This window comes from Hyperoodon ampullatus, assembly GCF_949752795.1.
Source record: "Hyperoodon ampullatus genome assembly, chromosome: 16".
Classification (NCBI taxonomy): domain Eukaryota; kingdom Metazoa; phylum Chordata; class Mammalia; order Artiodactyla; family Ziphiidae; genus Hyperoodon; species Hyperoodon ampullatus.
The window spans coordinates 11,022,760-11,049,479 of NC_136929.1; the positions used below are offsets into that span (position 1 = coordinate 11,022,760).

Below are 26,720 nucleotides of genomic sequence, written 5' to 3' on the forward strand. Positions count from 1 at the left end.
TATACGTCAAAGTATTTTGTAAACTACATTATCATGCGTGTGTGTATAGGAATAGAATATTATCAGAGTATTAATCTCAACAGGAAAAAAATCTAAACTCACAAAATACACATGAAAACTATCAGATTAATTTCCCCAAAATGCTAATTTTAACTATCTCATTCTCAAAAACACACACACACACACACACACACACACACACACACAAAACCACAACTCTTCAGTAGCTCTCCCCATCTACTGGAGTACTAATTATTAACTAACACCTGTAATGATAAGGTGATCTGCCTGACAATGCCAGATTCTGTGCTAAATTCTTTACACATGTTGTTTCTAACTTTCACAACAACCCTACAGGGTAGGTGCCATTCTCTTCATTTTAAAGATGAAAAAACTTGAGCTATTTCCCAATTTCGCTATTACGAACAACCTTACAATGAACATTTTTAAAGTACATCTTTGCAGGTGAAATTCTTAAGAGTGGGACTGTTGAGTCAAAGAATATATACGTTTTAAATGTTGGTAATACCAGCAAATTTCTGGAACCAAAAAAAAGTAAAAGGGGGCTGAAATAATTTATACTCCCAAGAACAAGACACTTCCTGTACACTTGTCTACACTGGATGTTACAGCTATTTTTTAAGTTTGGTTTAATCCAATGGATAAAAAAAAATCTCATTATTGTTTTTGAAGTAGTTACATTCCTTACCTTGCTAAAAAGTCTCCAACAAAAGGAGATAAAAAATATAATCATCAAACCTCAACTGCTTCCCACAGTTCCCTTCTCCACCCTCAATGCTGAGCATTCTGGATAGAACACACTATCTGTATGCATATATACACATATCTTCTAAACACATGGAAAAGACCCATACATGAAACACAAATTATTAAATCTAACATAAATTTCTCATAAAGGTAACTACTGTAACTTATAATGCTGTGCTGCATTAAAATATGATATGATAACATGACAAAACATACACAGAAAAACCAGAAAGATAACTAAAAACACTATGAAATCTCTTTAAATCTCATTTAATCTTTAAACCACTTTTTCCAGGGGCAGATGGTTTAACTTTTCAAACCTCTTTCATAAACTCCAAAAGAATTTCTTTTCTTAACCCTAACAGTCCTCACAGCCTTCCACCACTGTTCCTTTACTGCTCAGGATACAAGGAGCCCAGAGGGGAAATACAGAATGAAAAACATTTTGGAAATAAAATGTGTGCTCAGCATATTAAAATTACTGAAAATTACTATTCTTTACGAGGATTATTTGTAGCTTTGAATTTTCCATTAATTAAGCAAAGACAAACAAGACATGATTTTGTTTAAATCATGTACAGTAGGGATTCTATATAATCTGATCCCATTTCGTGTAAATTAAGCATAAAGAATAATTAGTCTTGGGCTTCCCTGGTGGCGCAGTGGTTGAGAGTCCGCCTGCCGATGCAGGGGACACGGGTTCATGCCCCGGTCCGGGAAGATCCCACATGCCGCGGAGCGGCTGGGCCCGTGAGCCATGGCCGCTGGGCCTGCGCGTCCGGAGCCTGTGCTCCGCAGCGGGAGAGGCCACAGCAGTGAGAGGCCCGCATACCGCAAAAAAAAAAATAATAATAATTAGTCTTGTAAAGAAAACATACAAAGTTTAGAATGCTTTTAACATTTGGCTTATGGTACTTTCTAAAGCAAATAAATAGCACAAACTCAGAAAAAAATTCAAGAAATCATCTTATTCAAAGCCGTTAACTAAAAACAATATACCAGATGATAAGGCACAAATAGTTTTTCTATAAACAAAGTAAATATTATGCTGATCTTTGAACAGCAATTTAAAGAAAAAGAAAAAAAAACAGAACCAGAAATTAATGGGGGGGGAACCTCCACATTTGATTACATTTCAAACATAAGTTACAGCATACGTAAGTTATAGTAAAAGGAACTCCACAGTATTAAACTTAAAAAATTTCTTTTCCAGACTTCCCTGGTGGTGCAGTGGTTAAGAATCCGCCTGCCAATGCAGGAGACATGGGTTGGAACCCTGGTCCGGGAAGATTCCACAAGCCACGGAGTAACTAAGCCCGTGCGCCACAACTACTGAAGCTGCACTCTAGAGCCCGCGAGTCACAACTACTGAAGCCCACACGCCTAGAGCCCATGCACCGCAAGGAAGAGTAGACCCTGCTCACCACAACTAGAGAAAGCCCGCATGCAGCAACGAAGACCCAATGGCAGCCAAAAATAAAACAAACTTTAAAAAAAATTTATTTTCCATATTCTGCTCATCTTTCTTGCCAAAAGTTGCTTCCAACATAGTAATCTATTACCACTATCTTAGAAATCAGATTCTAAGAATATTCCCAGTTTGAGACAATAACTATCAAATTTCAATGGTTCGTCACCAACCACACAATGTTGATATGCATAACAAAATCTGTATGCAATTTTATTTCACTGTTATTTTTATGGAACTCACCAGCTATAGCCAGATATTTCAAAAGGTGCAATTTAAATGGCATACTCCAATGGGAAAAGTTTTTAAGCTAGGAAAATTATATCCCAAATAAGAATGTTGCCCTGATGCACAAAAAGAGAAGGTTAGTTATCACCAGCTACATATTTTCATGGTGAATAAAAACACATGGCAATACCGCTTTCTAGTTACAAAACAGTCCCCTCTGTGACAGGAGGAAAGTTTTCTTGCAGGTTATTGTTCCATAATTCTTAATCTAATAATATTTACTTAATCTTTCCATAACATTCATTGAACTCACTACGTAGAAATCATTAGGATATAAAACAAAAGGGAAACAAAGAATGAGACGACCAAGTCTCTTACCTTAAGAGGAGATTAAAATACAGAAACAGTTTTTACATAATATGGAAGGTGGTATGCCACATAAGGAAAAAAAAATTTTTTTTTAATGCTCTAGAAGACAGAGGAAAGAGATTACTTCTCACCAGAAGAACATGGAAAACTAGCCTGGTAGGGGTAACATGAACTGTGCTTTTAAGAATAGACAGTAGTAAGAAGTGTGGGACCACGGGACAGGTGTGGCCACTGAGGAGAGCGATGGAAAAGACAGAACAGGAGAGAACCAGCCACGTTTGGGAATAGAATGCAGTCTGGTTTGCCTAAGGCATAGCATTGATAAAGGAAAATGGAGGAGATAAAATTAGAAAAGCAAATGAGAAAGGAAGGTAGTCATACATTTTATACACTTTTCTCTAACATGAAACCCCTGACGGCACAATCTTATCTTCATTTACGGAGAATGTGAACTTCTTCATAATATTGTTTTCCCTGAAGTCATTTGTGTAGCTGCCTTATTGTCCACAACAGGACTGTGAGCTCCTCATGAGCAGGAGGCACATCCAGTTCATCTTTATATCCTTCTCAAAGGCCTTGAACATAGCTATCAAATAAGCCCTTTTCAATGACTGAATAAATGCATGAATAAATATACTTGCCATATAATTTCACTTCTCCCGGACTCAGATATTCATCTATACCAGGAGCCAGCAAACTTTTTCTATAAAGGGCCATACAGTGAATATTTATTTACAGGCCATTCGGTCTCTGCTATGGCTATGCAACTCTGCTGTTCTAGAGCAAAAGCAGCCACAGACAACAGGTAAGTGAACAAGCAGGGCTGTGTGCCAATAAAACGTAACGTACAAAAACAGGCGGCAGCTGCATTTGGCACGTGGACCACAGTTTAGAGACTCCTCACCTATACAAACTTAGATATATTATATTGTACAAATACATTTAAAATATATTATATTCAAATCATTTTCTTACATAATGACAGAACCTCGGCCAAAATTTCGAACTAGAAGATAATAAAAAGGGGTATAAACAGGAAAATGTGGATTTACTGCACAAAACCTGATAAACCCGGACCTTTGGATACTTACACCTAATATGCCCTCTCCAGACATGTGTTACTGTTAGCCACCTGCGTGACTTTACGTCATAACTTCTTTAGGCCTTAGTTTAATCTATAGGCCTTAGTTTTTAATCTATAAAGTAAATTGGTTAAAACAGATCATTCTGGGCTAGAATTCTATGATCTTAAGAATTGTCCAAATTAAATTTATGAATTTTAAGTGAAAATTTCATCTTGAAAATGGTAATTGCATTCATAAATAATTTTGAATCTATGGAAGAACAAAATATAAGCATATCACAGAAACAAAGTATAATATATTAAAATATTAAGTTAACTTAATACCGGAGATAATTGATCTAATGAGCTTTTTGAAACATTATCAATATCATATTGTAGTACCTGCAAACTAAGGTTTCAGTACCATCTTGAATGTAGTTATAAATACACCTGGAAAATCAGTTTAACAGCAAATATAGGGTCATGCACCTAGTCAGGATGGTGATATCAGGAGTATTTATGATACTCCTATCATAAAAAAAAAAGAAAAAAATTTCCCAAAATAGAGGCAGTAGTAAGATTTGATATTAAATGCCATAATATGCAATTAAAAGGGAAAAAACAGAATATTACTTCTGGCTTCACATTCTATGCTCATGGTAAATAATTAGTGAATCACTGGACTCCCTGACGTATTGAGCTAAAAGTCTGAAATGTTTAATTTTAAAAGTAAAATTCCACACAACATGTTATAAACTAGGTATCATTCATAAGGTGTAATGGTGATTTTACAACTTTTCCATTTTCACGCTTCAAATCAAGACTTAGGTTACAGAATAAAAGTCTTCACTTTTCCCAAACTATTTTCAAAGAATCGTTGGGTCAATGAGAAGTCTGTAACTCATCACTACCCACATTTACAAAAGCAACACCATTACACTGCTTTCTGAAATATAAGTTAACAGTTTCTGGTTCCTTACAAACTTACCAAACATTTGGCAAATTCTTTATTTTCTGAAAGAAATCCATAACCTGGATGTACCTTAGAAATGAAAACAAAAAGCACTTTCAGTTTTATCAATTTGCAAAACCTTTACAGTAAGCATGACAGAAAGAGCATTAACGTGTTTATTGTTCAAGGGCCCTGGAGTAAGGTTACTGACTCTAACATACTGATCAGCTCTAACTCGGTTCTCCTGAGTTCGGACCCAAACGCCAAGAAATCGCATACTTCATACTCACTTGTAGCACGCTACCTGTCTTAACCACAGTCGGGGCTGTCTCCCATCACGCCTGCCTGTCCACCTGCACTTGGCTATGCAGTTCAACCCAACCCAAACTCTCCCCACTTTTTCTGAGACTAACTTTGGCCACAAGTCTGGAGAATTTTCTAACAGCTGGTGGGTCAAAGAATTATGTTAAAGGAAACCTTTCACAAGATGTATGAAAAACTCTTATTTCCCCTTTCTTTACAGAACAGGAACTGCTACTTTCCCAAACCCTGGCTACTAAGCCAATGAACAAATTTTATTCCTGACAATATTAATATATTCAGCCACTACCCAATGAACAGTTTTTGTCAAACCTAACTAAAATCGAAGTTTGGTTTTACCTTTTCATCATTCTCTGAATTTATTTTTCTTCTAATATCTACTCTTCTTTCCCTCCTCACCCCACTCAGCCAGTCACAACCACTTCACGCTCTCCTCTCTCACAAGCCACGCTGCAACAATTTAAATTCTACCATCCTGTTCTAACCAAGTAACTTTTGACCAAACATAAATTTAGCAACCCTATTATCAGTCAGTATTGAATATATTTCTAGGAAAACAATTCTGCTATAAGTCAAATTTCTAAATGAGTCAATATCATAATCTAATCTAGAAGTATCTACACATTTAAGATTATTTTAAATGCCAGACTAAGCTTTATGAACATGGTACAGAATAATTTACACTACTACACCACAGGAAAAGAGTTTCACTCCAACAGTCTCATTTCATATAAACATTCAACTAAAGATTGTATTCTGATAATCTATAGTTAAAAGGTTGAAAGAGTTTTACCTTCATTAACTCTGCTAGTAAACTGTAACATCTATAATATGGGTTCATGAACTAAGTTTTTTATTTAAACATGCATCTTACTAAAACATTTCTTTCAAAAGAAATGTGAACACTAACTGAAGTACTCCAGGCTAACTGCTGGTGTTGGCTGCTTCCATCCAATTTTAGAGATAACTCTACATAGTTTTTTTTAACATTACATGTAATTAGTTCTCTGATAAAAACATACACACACACACACAACTACAACTATAACAAAACACTATTCTTGATGTCAGAACCCAGTTTTTTCCTTGGATTCCACTCCAAACAGAATTGGGGGTGGGGAGAATTACTGATTTCTCCATGTAAATTATGTATATTCCATTGACACTATCAAACTAAAATAATTACCAATTGCATCATTTTTATTTCTGGAAGTATAACGAGGCATACATAATTTTTAAATGATTAAAATAGAATTTAAAACAGGGTCTTTTGGATCCTGTTTATAATACAGATGTTTTTTAATATTCTTATTACACTGAAAGGGTTAATTCTCAAAATTAATTGGGATTTCTTTTTTTTTCTTTTCCCCCCCTAGCAAATTTGGAAATGAACTGAAACTGCTCCCTGGTGTGAAAGCTGAATCCAGCAGCCACCTGCAGGATCAGTAACCAACACTGCCAGATGCTACAAAGCCTCTGATTTCCAGTAGCGAATTCGGCCACATTTAACTCATGTGACATGAAATGCAACAGCATTTTCAATCATTCTTTCTTATTTTTTTAAAAAATACAAACTCTAGTGTTCTGCTCACTACATATGAAACAGCTGCAGTAGACAGATTCATTCAGACTCACAGCTTGGGCCCCGGTTTTCTTAATGGCTTCCATGATGGCATCCATGTTGAGGTAGCTTTTACTGGTGGGAGCTGGGCCAACACACACCGCCTCATCCGCCATTTTCACGTGAACCTGAAGAGACAAATCTCTGCATTAACAGATCCTCCCAGCAAAAAGAACTATCTTCATCTGCAAGTATACACAAAATTGCAAATCTGAGTGTTTCCCACATCATTTATGTAGTCAGATCTCCCTCTGAATATGCACTAAGAAATTACAATGTAACAAATAAGCTCAGGAGCTATATTAACCATGATTTCATTTATTACAAGCCTAATCCACTGTCTAACTAGATAATTTCCATAATATTCCATACCAATTTGATTAAGTAAAATCACAGCAAACAACTTTAGCCTTCTATTTAGTTCATCTATACGTAAACCTTGTATCAAAAACTACTCTGTTACATGTAGCCAGGGTAGCCCAATATTTTCATAACAAGCACTCATGCCCAGTTCTAAGCAAGCTCCCCAGGAAGTGGGGATAATTAGAGAAACTGAATGAAGGGATGCAGTGAGTGTCCCTGCACAGCATCAGGTCAGCACCAGGCACAAATTAAAGCCCAGGACTAAAGAGTTCAGTATCACTACACATGTGCCAGAAAATCTTGAGAATCATTTAAATACTCTCACATTTGATCCTCACCCATTTTAACCTTTATTCCTAAAAGAACCGATATGTGCATTCAGTTCTAAACCTACTCCAGATTCAGGAATATATGCTCCATTTTTAAGACTACTTACTACACAATGTTTCAAATCTATTTTTGCTTAAGAAAGACTAGGCATTCAATACAGAATAGAGTAAATTGCTTACTTCTAAAAGAAATCTATTCTTTTAAAATGATGAAAGGGATTCATGTATTTTTGAAACGGCTTTTCCTAACAGTTTTCCAGTGTAAGTTTAAATAAATTTAAACTCCGTTTAAATTTTACATGGCAGGCATTAAAAACGGGAACACATTCATATACCTGGACATGTATGACCCTCCTCCAAAAAGTCTAAGGTGGAAAATACTCGAGCATTGCTAAGTTATACTCTTCAGCTGTAAAGTAGTTTTGAAAGAAGCAATTTGTTTTAAATGAGGTCTATCAAAAAAAATCAAGTCATCTTTTAGAAAGCCCTGAGTTCTCTTTATCTATTCAATAAATATTTTCAAACTAAGTAAAAAATTATATTGTGTATTGAAAGGTTAAAGATACCTGCTACCCAAGGGATTAACAGATCAATACCTTAATATAAAAGACTCAAATCTATGCAGTTTAATTTCTTTAATAACACCCAAGGAAAGGCAGCCAAGCTCGCAAAAGGACCCTAAATGTTCCCACTTCAAAGCAAGGCTCTCCTTTGTACCTTGCTTATGCCCAAGTTCAAGCTGCTCTTCTCCCCTCAGACCAGAATGCCCCCTCTTCTACTGCCCTCTGCCCAGTTCAGCAATTTTTTACAACAGCAATTTTGTTTTTGTAATTGTGGTTGTGGGTTTTTTCTATAAGAAAGAAACTGAATACTGAACAATCCTTTGAAAAAAATGCATTAGTCAGGGGGCTTCCCTGGTGGCACAGTGGTTGAGAGTCCGCCTGCCGATGCAGGGGACACGGGTTCGTGTCCCGGTCCGGGAAGGTCCCACATGCCGCGGAGCGGCTGCGCCCGTGAGCCATGGCCGCTGAGCCTGCGCATCCGGAGCCTGTGCTCTGCAACGGGAGAGGCCACAACAGTGAGAGGCCCGTGTACCGCAAAAAAAAAAAAAAAAAAAAAAAGTGTACGGTTTTAGGGACTTCCCTGGTGGCACAGTGGTTAAGAATCTGCCTGCCAATGCAGGGGACACGGGTTGGAGCCCTGGTCCGGGAAGATCCCACATGCCGCGGAGCGGCTGGGCCCGTGAGCCATGGCCGCTGAGCCTGCGCGTCCGGAGCCTGTGCTCCGCAACGGGAGAGGCCACAGCAGTGAGAGGCCCGTGTACCTCAAAGAAACAAACAAGCAAACAAAAAACTAGTACGGAATCATTTTTCATTAGATATAAAATTGTTTTTTTAGCTCCATTCTTTTGTGTCCCAGCTCCCAAGTAATTCCACGTCTGCAGTAGCGATGGTAAAAATGGGGGCCTACAGGAGCCAAAACAGTCATAGAAGGAACAATCTTCTCTCATCAATGAAACTGTGGTCCCAAGAGGATGGGTAAATTTCCCCTGCTTTTGTCACGTAGGAACACATATGCATTTGGTCTCTGCCACCAGTTCCTGACACAAGCTCCTAAAACACTTGTCATTTCCTGATGATAGGGGTGCTAGGAGCATCTTTTGTTCTAATATTTGGTCTTTGACCCCAGTTCCTGACAAGAGCTTCTAAGACCCTTGGAACCTCCGGAGTGCTAAGAGCATCTTTTTGTATGCTAATGAGATGACTGGTGGCTGGAAGCCCCTAGATAGCTGCAGGATGGGGGCTGGTCACCAGAACAACCAGGACTCCATTAGAGGGTTGGAACTTTCAGTTCCATCCCCTGAACTCAGGGGAGAGGGAAGGGGATAGAGGTTGAGTTAATCACTGATGATCAAAGACTTAACCAGTCATGCCTACACAACGGAGGCTCCAGGAAAGCTCTACCCAACAGGGTTTGGAGAGCTCTGGGCTGCTGAGCACTTCCACACGCCAGAAAGGTGGCACACCCCAACTCCATGGGACAGAAGTTCCTGTGCTCAGGACCCTTCCAGACCTTGCCCTATATACCTCTTCAATTAGCTGTTCATTTGTATCTTTTATAGTATCATTTATAGTAAACCAGTAAATATTAAGTAAAGTGTTTGCCTGAGTTCTGTGGGTCATTATAAACTGAGGAGGGGGTTACGGAAACCCCTGATTTACATACAGCTGGTTGGTGAAAAGTACAGATGACAACCTAGCACTTGAGACCAGCATCTGAAATGAGGGCAATCTGTGGATCTGACCCTTTAACTCATGGAATCTGAGCTAACCGCAGGTAGTTAGTGTAGGAATTGAATTAAATTGTAGGACACCCAGCTGGTGTCCACAGAGTTGGAAAACTGGTTGTTAGTATGAGAAAAAAATCCTACACATTTGGTGTCAGCAGCATTGTGAGTAAACAAACAGTTTTCTTTAGGTTCCTCCGTATTCTCCATACCTGGCCATGGACACAGTGTGTGCAGCAGTGCAAGGTAACTAAATTCCCAGCCTTTTAAACAAGAGGAAAAAAAACGGGAAGGCCAAAGGAATAAGAGGAGATAATAGGAGAAGCTAGCTAGCATGGAAAAGTGACTCAATAAAGTTGTTTATGACCTCCTGGGCTCATTCTTAGGTTGGGCATGTATAGATATGATCCTAGTAAGCAGACCAAAGAATTTAAAAACTGAACAAAGAAGACCACATATCTCAGACTGACCAGTGGGTTATATACATGTGAGACAGTATGAATAGCATTACAAAAACCCACAGCACACAGAAAAAGGATAAGAACATGCACTCTGAAGCCAACCATGTCAACTGCTGCTAAAACAAAAATATCAACATTCTCTAAAGGATTTAAGCAACATTCACAGTCTCATAATATTCAAAATATAATCCAAAATTACTTTGCACACCAAGAACCAGGTAAATCTTAACTCTTATAGGAAAAAATCAACAGACACCAAGGCCAAGATGACAAAATTGTCACAATTATCTGACAGAGACTTTAAGGAAGCTATTATAAAAATATTCCAGCAAGCAACTGTGAACACTCTTAGAACAAATGAAAAACTAGAAAGTATCAGAAAACAGAATTGCTAAAAAGAAATCCATGAAAAACTCTAGAACTGAAATATACAACCTTTAAAAAAAAAAAAAAAAAAACAATGGATGGGCTCAACAGCAGAGGAAAGAATCAACAGACTTGAAGGTAAGTTAAAAGAAAGTATCCAATCTGAGTCAGAAAGAACAGAGATTGGAAAAAATTAACAAAGCTTCAAGGAACTATGGAACAATCACAAAAGGTCTAATATACATGTTACCAGAGAAAAAGAAGAACAAAATAGCATGGTGTTGAGAAAATATTTTTAAGAAATAATGGCTGAAAATTCCCTAACTTTGTTAAAGACATAAACCTACAGATTCAGGAACCTCAAAGAATCCCAAACAGGATAACAACAGAAATTGATGACCAAACACATATAATCAAACCACTGAAAACTAAAGACAAAAAATTCTGAAAGCAAAGAAAAACAACACATTAACTATAAGGGAACTCAGAAGCTAGAGAGACCAGAGAGAAGTATTCAATATTCTTAAACTGCTAGAAAGAAAGAAGTGTCGGGCTTCCCTGGTGGCGCAGTGGTTGAGAGTCCGCCTGCCGATGCAGGGGACACGGGTTCGTGCCACGGTCTGGGAAGATCCCACATGCCGCGGAGCAGCTGGGCCCGTGAGCCATGGCCGCTGGGCCTGTGCGTCCGGAGCCTGTGCTCCACAACGGGAGAGGCCACAACAGTGAGAGGCCCACATAACGCAAAAAAAAAAAAAAAAAAAAGAAAGAAAGAAGTGTCAACCCAAAATTCTATATGCAAAACAATATCAGAATGAAGGTGAAATAAAGACATTCTCAGATGAAGGAAAGCTAAGAGAATTAACTGCCAGCAAATCAGCTCTACAAGAAGTGCTAAAGGAAGTTCTTCAAACAGAATGGAAATGACATTAGAAACTTGGAACATCAGGAGTGAAGGATTAGCAACAGAAATGGTAAATATCTGGGTGAATATAATAAACAATTTTCCCCCTCTTAGTTCTTTAAAACATGTTTGACTATTGAAAGTAAAAATCTTAACAATGTCTGATGCAGTTTTCAATGTATGTAGATAAAATACATAAGAAAACCATAACATTAAAGGGAAAGAATAAAGATACCTATATGGTAGAAAGATTTCTACATTCCAATTGAGGTGGGAAAATATGGATTCTAAATAGATTATGAAAACCCTGGTGGTGCAGTGGTTAAGAATCCGTCTGCCTGCCAAGGGCTTCCCTGGTGGCACAGTGGTTAAGAATCCACCTGCCAATGCAGGGGACACGGGTTCGATCCCTGGTCCGGGAAGATCCCACATACCAAGGAGCAACTAAGCCCGTGTGCCACAACTACTGAGCCTGCGCTCTAGAGCCTGCGAGCCACAACTACTAAGCCCACATGCTGCAACTACTGAAGCCCACACGCCTAGAGCCCGTGCTCTGCAACAAGAAGCCACCGCAATGAGAAGCCCACGCACCACAACAAAGAGCAGCCCCCACTTGCCATAACTAGAGAAATCCCACGCACAGCAAGAAGACCCAAAGCAGCCAAATAAATAAATAAATAGGAAAAAAAAGAATGTCTATTTTAATCCATAGAGTAACCATTTAAAAAAAAACACTAAACAAGATATAGTCAGAAACACAGCAGATGAACTAAAAAGGAATACTAAAAAAGGTTCAAATAACCCAAAAGATGACACAAAATGGGTAAAAGGAACAAAAACTAGATGGAAAAACAGGAAATAATAAAATGGCAGCCTGAGACCCAAACATATCAATAATTAATCATAAGGGTCTAAATACACGAATTAAAAGATACAGTCAAATGGTTTCTTTAATATGACCAAACTATATGCTGCCTGCAAGAAATTCACTTTAAATATAATGATATAGGTAGTTTAAAAGCAAGATAGTGGGGAAAACATACCATGCAACATTCAACGAAAGAAGGCTGGAATGCTGGTATTAGTATCAGACAAAGCAGACTTCAGAGCAAAGAAAGTTCCAAGCGATAAAGAAGACTATTACATGATAACGAGGGTGAATCTGACAAAAAGATATAATAATTCTTAATGTGTAGGTACCTAAAAACAGTGCTGGAGAAACAAACACCCAATTGTTGTTGGAGATTCCAACACGCTTCTCTCAATAACAAACTAGTAGTAGAAAATTAGCACGAATAGAGAGAAACTGGACAATACTATCAATCATCTGTATCCAACTGACATTTATACACTACTGCACCCAACAAAAGAAGATGAAACAATCTTTTCAAGTACACATGAAACAGTCACCAAGATAAACCATACCTACATCATGAAACAAACCTTAACGCACTGAAAAGAAACAAAACAAACAAATGTGTCCTCTGGCCATAAAGGAATTAAACTGGAAATCAGTAACAAATAACAGAAAAATCTCCGAACGCTTGGAAATTAAACAATTGTAAATAACCCATGAATAAAACAGGAAAATTAGAAAATATTTTGAACAAAAGTGAAAATACAATATATCAAAAATTATTAGATGTACCTAAAGCAGTGCTTACAGAGGAAATTACAGCATTAAATGTCATATACTAAAATATATCTCAAATCAGTCATCTAAGCTCCCACCTTAACAAATCAGAAAAAGAGGGGAAAAAAACCCGAAGCAAATAGTAAGAAGAAAATAATAAAGAACAGATATCAATGAAATTGAAAGGAGAAACACAATAGGAAAAAATCAAACATAAAGCTAGTTCTTCAAAAATATCAGTAAAATTGATAAACCTCAAACAAGACTAACAAAAAGAAAAGAGAAGGTACAAGTTATTATCAATATCCGAAATGAAAGACAGATTAACACTACAAACTACACAGACATCAAAAGGATAATAAAGAAATTCCAAGAACTCCATGCATATAAACTGGACAACTCAGGTGAAATAAACCAGTTCCTTGAAAACAACATACTAAGAAAACACACTCAACATGAAATAGATACCTGAATAATCCTATAACTATTGAAAAAATCGAATTCATAGTTTAAGATCTTCTGAATAAGAAATCTCCAGGCTCAGTTGATTTCACTGGAAAATTCTACCAAATATTTAAAGATATGAAACCAATTCTATACACGCTTATCCAGAAAAAAAAAAAAGAGAAGGAACATTTCCCAGTTCATTTTATAAAGCCAGCATTATCCTGATACCAAAGAGAATACACAAAGAGAAAACTGCAGACCAAGATCCCTCATACCAGTGATGAAAAAACTAGTAATAAAATATTAAGAAATCTAATCTAAAGGTAAGACTTGAGGAACACTGGCTGCCAAGTTGGAAATAATTGTTTGGTACAATCAGAAAAAGATTTCCCTAAGGATAGTTCAAGGGTGATTTTAATGGGTTTAAAGTAATCTGAAGTAGCTGGTTCTGATTACCAGTTTTTTATTCTTTTTCTAAGAATAATACACCACAATCAAGCAGGGTTTATGACCAAAACACAAGATTGGTTCAATATTTAAAAACAAGCCACTCAATGTAAAATATCATATTACAATCAAAAGAAAAAAATACACATAAACATGTCAATTGATTCAGAAAAAGCATTCATGATGGAAAAAAAAAACTCTTGGAAAACCAGAAGTAGACAGGATCTTCCTCACCCTGATAAAGAGCATCTACAAAAATCTACAACTAACACCAAACTTCAATACTGACCAACTGAATGCTTTTCCACTAGATTGGAAAATATGCACTATCACCACTCTTATACCAAATCATAATGTAGAGTTCTCAGCCAGTGCAATCGGGAAAGAAAAAGAAATGAGGCATACAGATCATAAAAGAAGAAATAAAACTGTTACTGTTCACACACAGCATAATCGTCTTCATAAAAAATCCAAAGGGATCTACCAAAATCCTCCTAGAACTAGTGAGTTTAGCAAAATCACAAGATACAAGATCAACATGTAAATATTAATCATGCATCTACTATTAGCAATGTACACTGGAAACCTAAATTTAAAAAAAAAAACATTTTAAGAACCTCACAAAAAAATGAAATACTTAGGTATAAAATCTAACAAAATATGTACAGGATCTGCACGCTGAAAACTAAAAATGCTGATGAAAGAAATCAAAGGAGACCTAAATAAAATAAGAGACCTCCCATGTTCATGGATAGAAAGCCTCATCATAGTAAAGAAGTCAATTCTCCCCAAACTGATACAATTACAATCAAAATTCCAGACGGATTTTTAGTAAATATAGACAAAATTCTAAAATTTATTTGGGAAAGCATAGAAACTAGACTAGCTAAAACAATTCTGGATAAAAAAGAATAAAGCTGGAGGAATCCAATTTTAACACTGATGATAAAACTACAGTAATCAAGACAATGTAGTATTACCAAATGGACAGATACAGATCAATGGACTAGAAAATAGAGTCCAGAAATAGAATCATACAAGTCACTATTTGATTTTCCACACAGGTACAAAGCAATACAATAGGGAAATGATAGTCCTTTAGTCCTTTCAACAAATGGTTGGAACAGCTCAACATCTATATGCAAACAAAACAGCATGAACATAGATGCAAAACTCCTCAACAACATACTAGCAAATTGAATCCAACAATGTATTAAAAAAAATTATACACCACAACCAAGTGGGATCTGTCCCTAGGCATGCAAGACTGGTTGAACATTCGAAAATCAATTAATGTAAACCATCATATCAACAAGCTAAAAAAAGAAAAATCACATGATCATATCAATAAAAGCAGGAAAAGCATTTGACAAAATCCAACACCTGTTCATAATAAAGACCTCTCAGTAAACTAGAAATAAAGGGGACTTTCTCAAGTTGATAGACTATCTACGAAAAACCTACAGCTAACATCATATTTACTGATGAGAAACTCTAAACATTCCCATTAAGATCAGGAACAAGGCAAGGATGTTCCCTTACCACTGCTTTTCAGCATCATACTGGAAGTCTCAGCCAATGCAGTAAGACAAGGAAATAAGTATACAGATTGGGAAGGAACATATAAAACTATCTTTGTTCACAGATGACATGATCATCTAATAGCAAGAATGCAGGATACAAGATTAATATAGAAAAGTCAATTTGTTTTCCTATATACCAACAATGAACAAGTGCAATTTGAAATTTGAAACACAATACCATTTACATTAGCACCCAAAAAATGAAATACTTAAGGATAAGTCTAATAAAATATGTACAAGATCTATATGAGGAATATTACAAAACTCTGATGAAATCAAAGAAAAACTAAATAAACGGAGAGAAATTCTATCTCCATGGATAGACTCAATATTGTCGAGATGTCAGTTCTTCCCAAGTTGATCTATAAATTCAATGCAAAATCTCACCAAGTTATTTTGTGAATATCAACAAATCTATTCTAAAGTTTATATGAGAGGCTAAAGACCACAACAGCCAACACAATACTGAAGAACAAAGTTGGAATATTAACACTCAACATCAAAACTTACTGTAAAGCTACAGTAAGCAAGACAGTGTGATAATCAGCAAAAGATCAAATAGATCAATGGAATAGAATTGAGGACCCATAAATATACCCCCATAAATAGAGACAACTGATCTTTGACAAAAGAGAAAAAGCAATACAATGGAGCAAAGATAGCCTTTTCAACAAATGGTGCTGGCATAACTGAACATCCACATGCAAAAAAATTATAATCTAGACACAGACCTTACACTCTTCACAAATATTAGCTCAAAATGGTCCATAGACCCCAATGTGAAACACAAAACTATAAAACTCCTAGAAGATAACAAAGGAGAAATCCTAGATGACCTTGGGTATGGCAATAACTTTTTAGATAAACAACACCAAAGGCACAGTCCATGAAAGAAACAATAAGCTAGACTTTATTAAAATTAATAACTTCTCTGCAAAGACAATGTCAAGAGAATTAGAAGACAAGCCACAGACTGAAAGAAAATATATGCAAAAGCCACATCTTTTAAAGGACTATTATCCAAAATATACAAAGAACTCTTAAACTCACCAATAGGAAAACAAACAACTCAATTAAAAAATGAGCCCAAGACCTTAATAGACACCTCACCAAAGAAGATATACAGATGGCAAATAAGCACTTGGAAAGATGCTCCACATCACATATCAGGAAAATGCTAATTAAAACAAGATACCACCACACACCTATTAGAATGACCAAAATCCAGAACACTGACAACGTCGAATGCTGATGAGGATGTGGAACAACAGGAACTCTCATTCACTGCCACTGGGAATGCAAAATGGTACAGCTACTTCAGAAGATAGTTTGGTGATTTGTTACAAAACTAAACATGATCTTACCACATGATCTGGCAATCACACCCCCATGTCCACACAGAAACCTACACACGTTTATAACAGCTTTATTCATAACTGCCAAAAGCAAACGAGATGTCCTTCGGTAGGTGAATGAATGAATAAACTGTAGTAATCTAAACAACAGAATTATTATTCAGCACTAAAAAGAAATGAGCTATCAAGCTATGAAAAGACACAGAGAAACCTTAACTTCATACTACTAAGTGAAAGAAGCCAATCTGAAAAAGCTACATACTCTACGATTCCAATTATATGACATTCTGGAAAAGGCAAAACTATGGAGACAGTAAAAAGGCTGGTGGTTGTCAGGGTTTGGGGGGATGGCAAGGGATGAACAGGCAGAGCACAGAGGATTTTTAGAGCAGTGAAAATACTCTGTATCATACTGTAATGATGGATACATGTCATTATACATTTGCCTAAACCTATAGAATGTACAACACCAAGAGTGAACCCTAATGTAAACTACGGACTTTGGGTAATTATGATATGTCAATGTAAGCTCATTCACTTGCAATATATGCACCACTCTGATGGTAGACGTTGATAATGGAGAGGCCATGCATGTGTGGAGACAGCGGGTGTATCGGAAATCTCTACACTTTCCTCTCAATTTTGCTATGAACCTAAAACTGCTCTTTTAAAAAAAAGTGGTTAGAAAAAAGTATATGTGAAAGCATTTCTTATCAAGAGGAAAAATTACATGAAACCCTTCACAAATAGGTTTGTGTAGTTTTGAAACTGTTCTCCCCTATAAAGACCATCCCTGTTGAGTTTCATCAGTGTAGCCTAGGGATCTGTAATACTTAATTGAAATAGCTCGCTGAAGTTACTTTGCTATATTTAACTATAAATTCCCTTTTACTAAAATATCTAGCAACCATTTAAGGAATACATTATAGATCTGGGGACTAAACTAATATATGATTAATTCACAGGAAGACTTGGAAGGCACTAAACAGTTATTTACAAAATAAGACATTTAAAAATACTATCTGTGTCTGTTTTACCTGTACTGTCTCCCACATAGAAAGACATGGTTCCTGCCCTTTGTCCCACACCTACAAGCTTCCGCTGACAGACCACACCTCACTCCCAGTATCTAGACAGCGCTTTGCAATAAACATATTGGATGGATGCATGACTGAAGATGGCAGTAATAGAATTTATCTGAATTGGAGCCTCTCTTCCTTAGGATAGGCTTTGACTCAAATAAATTGATATATCAGATATAAACCTACTACTGCCATCCAGACAACCTTGTATCTTCCTGAAGATGCCTCCTGGACCCCTCCTTCTGCTACTCCAAATTGGCAGTTGCCATTGTGACAACCGAGAAAAGAGGAGCAGCGAGTACCAAAGGAAGCCGCCCCAAGTAGGGTCAATGCACTGGCTGTCGCTAGAGATAGCTGGCAAATGAGTACCTACACGAGCTGAGCAGTGCTGATTCACAGATTAGGAACCAGTCTACTGGACTGGCTCAGGACCTTTGCACACACTGCACCATTTGCCTAGCTAATAGCTGACTCTCATCTCTCAGGTCTCACCTTACATTTTACCCCCTTCAAAGAATTTCCCTGACCACCATTAGTCTCTCTCAGCAACTAGTCTGTTTCCTTCATAACACTTACCACAATTTGTAATTATTTGTTTGCATGTTTTCTTTTTTTTTTTTTTTTTGCGGTACGTGGGCCTCCCACTGCCGCGGCCCCTCCCGCCGCGGAGCACAGGCTCCAGACGCGCGGGCCCAGCGACCACGGCTCACGGGCCCAGCCGCTCCGCGGCACGCGGGATCCCCCCGGACCGGGGCACGAACCCGCGCCCCCCGCATCGGCAGGCAGACCCCCAACCACTGCGCCACCAGGGAAGCCCTGCACGTTTTCTTATTTTATATCTGTCTCTACCACTAGACTCTAAGTGCCATGAGAGCAAAAATCATGTTTCTCCTGGTCACTATTCTAATTTCAACGACTAGCATAGCATCTGGCCCACACAGGCAATAATAAACAGTGGCCTTCAAGGTAATAAACCTGACTTTCTTTGGGGGAGGAAAGGGACTTTTTCATATACTTAGCATGGGAAGTAATATGCTACAATGGGAAGAGTACAATTTGGGAACCACACATAATTAGAACCTCAGCTCCATTGCTTACCTAGCTAAATGATCTCTGACAACCTATTTTATATCTTGAAGCCCCAATTTTCTCAAAACAATGACAGTAATACTTCCCTTACATAATCACTCTGATTCTCTAGTATACTGTAGATATGCAATAAGTGATAGCTATTAGTACTTCTTAAAATGATCATCCTTCCATCCACTAAGAGGTCTTAAATGAGTGACACTATAACAGAAACGAATCAAGTCAGTCTTATAAACACGGCAATATCAAAAATACTATATTTATAAGGTAAGCTGTATTTTCAAACCTTTTATTTAATGTATGCTTTTTCAGTAAGACTACAGAACTTCTAAACCTGCTTCAGTAGATGTTTAGAGAAAACTAAATCCACGATTAGGTATTTTTTCATACCATCGAGTATTAACTACATGGAAACCCATAATGTTCTTTTTCAAACCATGCTGTTTGAAGTCACCAGGAACTTTCAAAAACACAAAAACAGAAGGTAAACTCACAATATTTCACTGTTTTGTTTTTAAACTTTTAGTATCAGTAAAAGGATAAAGGTCTTACTAACAAAAATTAAGGACTTAGGGACACCCTTTTCATTTTACAAATGAAAATTTTCACAAGTCACTTTCCACAGATTAAAAATTGGAATGTTTTTATTAAACAGCAAGTATACAAACATATATACGAATAAAATAATTCAGACATAAAGATACTGATATAAATCCTTTTTTTTTTCCCTGCCCAAATGTAATTTTTGCCTTGCTGCTAAATAGTCACAGTCCTTCCTTACTGGAATGATTGGTTTATCTTTAACTCCACAGAGCTTAAACTATCAGTCTTTTAAGAAGCTTTGACAGGTTTTGACGATTTAACCTGCTGAGCTCACAGCACCCAAGGGAGGGTCCTGGTTGCAAGTTTTATTTCTAATACAGCTGACCACTAATACCGACTCCACAGATAATGGATTTCAATAACCACCACCCACAGGTTAACACTTCAAGTAGTACCCATAATATTGCTTTAATTAAGTTAATACATGAGGGTCACAGTTTGGTATAAAGTTTTATTACATTTGGCAGTGCTTACAATAAAAAAAAAAAAGGAACTGTATGTGTTCATCTATACAGTAACTCTATAAATTTGCCTATAGATATAATCCAGTTTGCTCATAGATTTATACTGCATTTCAATTTATTTTCTAAAAGGAATTCAGTTTATTAGTTCCATTTCCCAAAATATGTACATTTCTAGCATTTCTAACCAGTAGTTTCTCTAACCATGCTGGGCACAGAATGGGTCTACCTGGCACAAAGAGGCCACCCACTAGAGCAAAAAGATTCCTACCACTATCATGCCCACCCCCTGATTTTGGAGCACTGTGATGGTAGAAAAGATTAATGCTTTGATTTGTCTTGTGTCTAATGATTAGCTTCATGTGTTAAATATTAATGTCTTCCGGACAGAATGAAATTATTTTTTCATTTTGAAAAATAAAGATATATAAAATTTGTTTTTGAACCTAAACACTTTATGCAGTAGAAAACAAGCCAAAGAGTCTTTTTACAACAAATATCATGAAAAGGCAAAGCAAACAAATGTTTAAATGAATCTGAAATTAAAGGTTCACTCTAAAGTGTTAAAATGAGATACTGTATTTTAATACACAAATCGCATAGTCAGCAGGGTTGATACATTTTTCTATTTTTATATGTAGTATTAGGTAATTTGAGGTTATTTTAGAGAAAAGCAAAAAAATGGTGGCTGAATTTATACATATTGAATTCAGCAATAATTGTATTTTTTAAATACACAACCTGACAGGCACTATGGTAGATAATAATGAATCAGCATGGGAGCCATTTAATATACTTCTTGATTAACTCATTGCCTGTCCACTTTGCACACAGACATGCTTACATGTCATAATCGTCATAATTCCCATCATCCCCACTGCTAACACTCAAGCTCCTTGATTAGTGCACAACTCCCAGACGAGCCATTGCTAATGCTAAATAATTCTCTTCAGCCTCCTGCTACTATTCTGCAGGATCTCCAATTAAATATAATGTCCCTGATGAGCCATATTAATGTGAACAAATTCCTACCAGGAATCCTATCTTATTCCATTTTCCCCAAAAATGTAGAGAAAGTAATTTAGCCAAGCCAAAGATAATCAAAACATTTTAAACTGATATAGTATAATGTCTCGGCAAAATATGTTATTCCAAAGACAATAAAAGAAAAAGGGTAGAAAAAGTAATGTCTAAACATGTTAAATGCTTTCTTCTCCTGATTAATTTGTTCTTCACTGAAAAGTCTAGTGTTTTAAATATGCATAGGTAGATACATGGCATTCTTAATCCAAAAAGGTTACCGAAAGCTAAGTTTTATGAGAAAAGTGAGCAAGTTTTAAAGCAAATATGCCATTTAAAAACCTTTAATTATCTAATTACCAGAACTCCAAGGTCCATAATCACATTAATGAAACCAATTCCTTCCTTCCCATTAAATGCAGTATTACAGTCACTATCAGAGGCTTTGCCATGGAATTTTATGTTGCTGATAAGAAAACTTCATCTTGAACAATGACAACTGTAAGTATTTTTTGTAAGAATGAATTAAGAATCTTATAGATTTTCTATTGCAATCTAAAAGACTGGGAAGGCTTCTGACCTAATTAAGACTAACTGGGAAACATGGACTATGATGGCCACCATCTTAAAATATTCTGTACTAGCAAAAGCAATTTAAGAAAATGTTATTTAAATATACCATCTCAACTACACACACACATATAACAAAAGGTCACCTGATTTTTCAGTTACCACCCCCAAAAAGTTTTACAAACTTCACTCTGGTCATTTATTCCTATTTGAGGATTAATAATTACATTAGCTGAAAATAAGTCCATTAACAGATTTTGTGAAATAATTTTTTAAAAATTAAGAACTTTAACTCCTTTTCAAATTAAAAAAATAAGGTTGAAAAATATCCTGAAAAGTAAATCATGTAAATGAGAAAAGGTAAATGGTTTTGACACTTAAATTGCTTTCAACTCTATGTACACCTAGGACAAAAGTGAAGATATTCTAACAAAAATATAAACAGATAAGTTTATTAAAAGATATATATATGAAAAGATATAAAATAAAGATATTTTAACAACCCCATAAAATTTTTATAAGGTTTTCCCTACGGTCTTTTATACCTTCGCCTACATTAATGTATTCCATCTCCATTTACCTGATCATTACCCTCCAGTTTGTTCAGCTGGAACCAACATACACTAATTACATAGACATCACGAAGTCCTATTTGTCCTCAGTACCTCCCCAGACAGCAGGGAAATCATATCAAGGGTAGGCACGCTAAGTGATGATTCCCCCCACCTTACTGTCAATCATCCCAGAGTGCTCACAGGAAACCCCACTCAACCTCATTACTGAATCCTAAGGGTAAGACTACAATACTCACCAGGAATCATACTTCAAACAGCAGGCTGCCTGGCCAAGATGTGAGTCACAATGACTACTTCCCTGATTTTAGGTTTTGGTGTTAATGCAGTAAATACCAAGTATTTCTCATTTCAATCCAATGTTACTATACACAGACAAAGCAACAAAACATTGGTAAGTTCAGTTTAGGAGTCCAGCTAGGAAATATAGTCAAAGGTTGAAGTACAGAATCATTTAATCTCATTTAAAAAAAAAAATCAAAACCCTAACTTCAGAGGTTTAAAACAAATATAACAATATTTTGCTATTTCTTATGGAAAGGCTTACTAGTCTTTTTACTTGAAAACACACATACATACATAAAGTAAGTTATCATAAAAGTAAAGAAAGTTATCTAACAACCATTTTGAGAAGTACCAACACAACAATCTCTAAATTCTCATAATTATTTGTTCCCACTATTCACCAAATTAATGAAGTAAGACCTACCTACCCATTTAAAAAGTCCCAGTCACCAAAACCATCAAACATTTCTCATTCCTTATTATTTCTTAACTTCTCTGGGACTACCTAAAATCACAGTACATTAGTGGCATAAAACCCTACAATCCACCTGTCCTGCCTTCTAAGTCAATATAATATTAATAAGGTCCTCTTAAACAAATAAAATCTCCCACATCAGCCCTCTACCTAAAATCTAATCAATTTATTTCATAAATGTCTCTTCTTGCTCCAAAATTTTATGTAATGGTCCCAATAATTTTCACTTTATAAGGTATTACAATTTTTTTTTTTTTTGGCCGCCACTGTGTGGCATGCACGATCTTAGTTCCCTGACCAGGGATGAACCTATGCTCCGTGCAGTGAAAGCGTGGAGTCTTAACCACTGGGTCGCCAGGAAAGTCCCCAATATTTCTTTAATATCTGTTAGTACAGTTCCCTCTTCAATTTTCCTCAAAATTGTCTAGGCCATTCTTGCATATTTACTCCTTTGTCAATCCCCCCCACCACTGTTACATTATTACATTTATTAGGATTTAATACAAAAACGTAGATCTAGAAATAACTAGCATTGACAATATTGTTTCCTTATATAAAAATAAGTTCTCATATAAGTTGTATGAATGCATTTTAAATTCATATCATAAAGTGTTTTATCTTTGCCACCACTTCCATGAGGTTAAATTTTCTTAAGTTGTATTTTCTATCTTGTTGATATTTAGGAAAGCTACAGATTTCTTTGTATTTATTTTTTAACTACCACAGAGACTTTTCTTACTGTTTCTAAAGAGTTGTTCAGTTGCCGGTATAACTAGAAACTCGATACAATCTTATTATTTCTGCCTTTCCTGTCCACCATTTTATAACTCTTGCCTAACTGCATTGCCGAGCACTTCTAGGATGCTATTAAATACTAGTGGTGACAGTAAATGTATGGGTCTTCATCCTGACTTCCATGAGAATGCTTCCTATGAGGTATGACGTTTTCATTCTGGGAGGGCAGTATTTATTTAATCCTGTTTTACTAAGGATTTTACAAGGAGAAGACAGTGAATTTCTTTTACATGACATCTAGGCTTCCATCAAGATGATCATATAGTTTTCCTCCACTAACCTATTAGTATATTTAATTAAATTAATAGTGTCTAATATTGAACCATACTGAAATGTCATGAATACACTCTGCATGACTGCAGCATATTAAATAAATTTTATTCTATTTCCTATTACTTAGGATTTCTTCTATCAATATATAATTACAGTCATTGTAATTTTATTTTTTGCTTACTATCTTTGCCCAGATTTTGATTTCTGAGTTACTATGCTGGTTTCATAAAAAGAAATGGAAATCTGTTTTTCTTTCTCTAAGTCTAGAGCAATTTAAATAGTGTCAAAATTTCTTAAAAAAAAAATTTCTTGCTTCCTGAAAATTTCAAAGAATCCTTGTAAGAATCTCTAGGCCTGGACACTCAGAGTCCTTTAGTCAATTATTTCCTACCTTATTCAGGTGCTTTCATGCACAGAGTTGCAGGCCTATACATAATTATTTGTCACCAGTTTTGTAAACTGAGCAAAACAAAATAACTACCCAACATTTTTTAAAGGCTTTTTTTCTTTTTTTTTTTTGCCGTACGCGGGCCTCTCAGTGCTGTGGCCTCTCCCGTTGTGGAGCACAGGCTCCAGACGCGCAGGCTCAGCGGCCATGGCTCACGGGCCCAGCCGCTCCGTGGCATGTGGGATCTTCCCGGACCAGGGCACGAACCCGCGTCCCCTGCATCGGCAGGCGGACTCTCAACCACTGCGCCACCAGGGAAGCCCTAAAGGCTTTTAAAACCAGGTTAAACCCTACTTTCAATAATGAACAGAACAACCAGAAGATCAGCACAGATGACTTAAATATCCCTATGAGCCAACCAGTCCTAAAAGACATCTATAGAATACTCCACCCAGCAGCAGCAGAACACACATTCTTAAGTTCACATGGAACATTCTCCAGGACAGATCATATGCTAGTCCATAAAACAAACATCAAAAACTTTTAAAGGATAGAAACAGTAGAAAACACATTCTCTGACCAAAAAAGAAGGAAATTAGAAATCAGTAATAGAAAGAAACTTGGGAAACTCGTAAATATGTGGAATTAAACAACAAACTCCTAAATAACAAGTGGGTCAAAGAAGAAATCAAAAGGGCAACCAGAAATTACTTTCAGAAATGAAAATGAAGATACAATATGTCAAAACAGGGGATGCAGCTAAAACAATAGAGAAAAATGAACGGTTAAACACCTATATTAAAAAGACCTCAAAACAACCTAGTTTTCTACTTTAAGAAACTATTTTTTAAAAGAGCAAACTAAACCCAGAGTGAGCAGAATGAAGGAAAAAAAAACTAGTGTAAATAGAAATGAAGTAGAGAATTTAAAAAGAGAGAAATCAATGATACCAAAAGTCGGTTCTTTGAAAAGGTCAATGAAACTGAAAACCATTAGCTAAAATGACAAAGAAAAAATGAAAAAACTCAAATAACTAAAACCAGGAATGAAAGAGACATTACTGCCAGCCTTATAGAAATAAAAATGATAAAGAAATACTATAAACAATCGCATAGCAATAAATGATAACTTAAGATGAAATTGACAAATTCCTAGAAAGACAAACTATAGACACTAACTAACTCAGGAAGAAACAGAAAATCTCAATAAATCTACAAGAGACTGAATTAGTAATCAAACAACTACCCACAGAGAAAAGCTCAGACCCAGATGGCTTCACTGGTGAATTCCACCAAACATTTAAGGAATAATTAATACCAATTCTTCACAAACTCTTCCAAAACAACAGAAGATGAGAGAACACTTCCCATCTTATACTATGAGGCCAGTGTCACTCTGACACCAAAAACAAAAACATCAAACGAAAAGAAATCTATAGACCAATATCTCTTATAAACACGGATGAATAATTCTCTACAAAACACCAGCAAACTGAATCCAGCAATATACACAAAGGACTATACATCATGACCAAGTGTGATTTATCCCGGGAATGCAAGGCTAGTTTAACATCCAAAAGTTAATTAATGTAATATACCATATCAATGGAATAAAGGATAAAAACCACATTATCATCTCAGTAGACACAGCAAAACCATTTGAAAAAATCCAACACCCAATCATGACAAAAACTCTCAACAAACTAGGAACAACAGGGCACTTCCTCAACCTAATAATGGGAATTTATGAAAATCCCAGAGCCTAAATCAAACTTAGTTGTGGAATACTGAATGTTTTCCCCCTAAGACGAGGAACAAAACAGGATGTCTGCTCTCACCACTCCTTTTCAGTATCATTCTGGAAATTAAAGCAAGGGAAATCAGGCAAGACTATGAAATAAAAAGCATCCAGTTAGAAAAGAAAGAAGTAAACCTATCTCTCTTTACACATGACATGATCTTCTAGAGAGAATTCTAAGGAATCTATTATATTTTTTAAAACTATTAGAACTAATAAACAAGTTCAGCAAGGTTGCAGGACACAAAATCACTATAAAAAATCAATTGTATTCCTATACACCTGCAATTAACAATAAAAATTGAAATTAAAAAATTGCAATTCTAGGGAATTCCCTGGTGGTCCAGT

The 26,720-nt window shown here is 36.3% G+C and overlaps 1 protein-coding gene across 9 annotated transcripts in view; it reads right to left on the minus strand.

The window, feature by feature from the left end:
* The window catches only part of PCCA (propionyl-CoA carboxylase subunit alpha), a gene marked incomplete at its 5' end in the record, with an annotated part of 354,285 nt that overhangs the window by 305,682 nt on the left and 21,883 nt on the right, over positions 1-26,720 (minus strand). For 8 of the 9 annotated variants that reach the window (XM_079721934.1, XM_079721935.1, XM_079721931.1 and 5 more), the window contains 2 exons: positions 4,885-4,938; positions 6,805-6,918. The exons of the other annotated variant lie outside the window; for it this stretch is intronic. In XM_079721934.1, the coding sequence (XP_079578060.1) occupies positions 4,885-4,938; positions 6,805-6,918 (168 nt within the window). The remainder of the gene's footprint in view (positions 1-4,884; positions 4,939-6,804; positions 6,919-26,720) is intronic. 9 annotated transcript variants of the gene reach the window in all.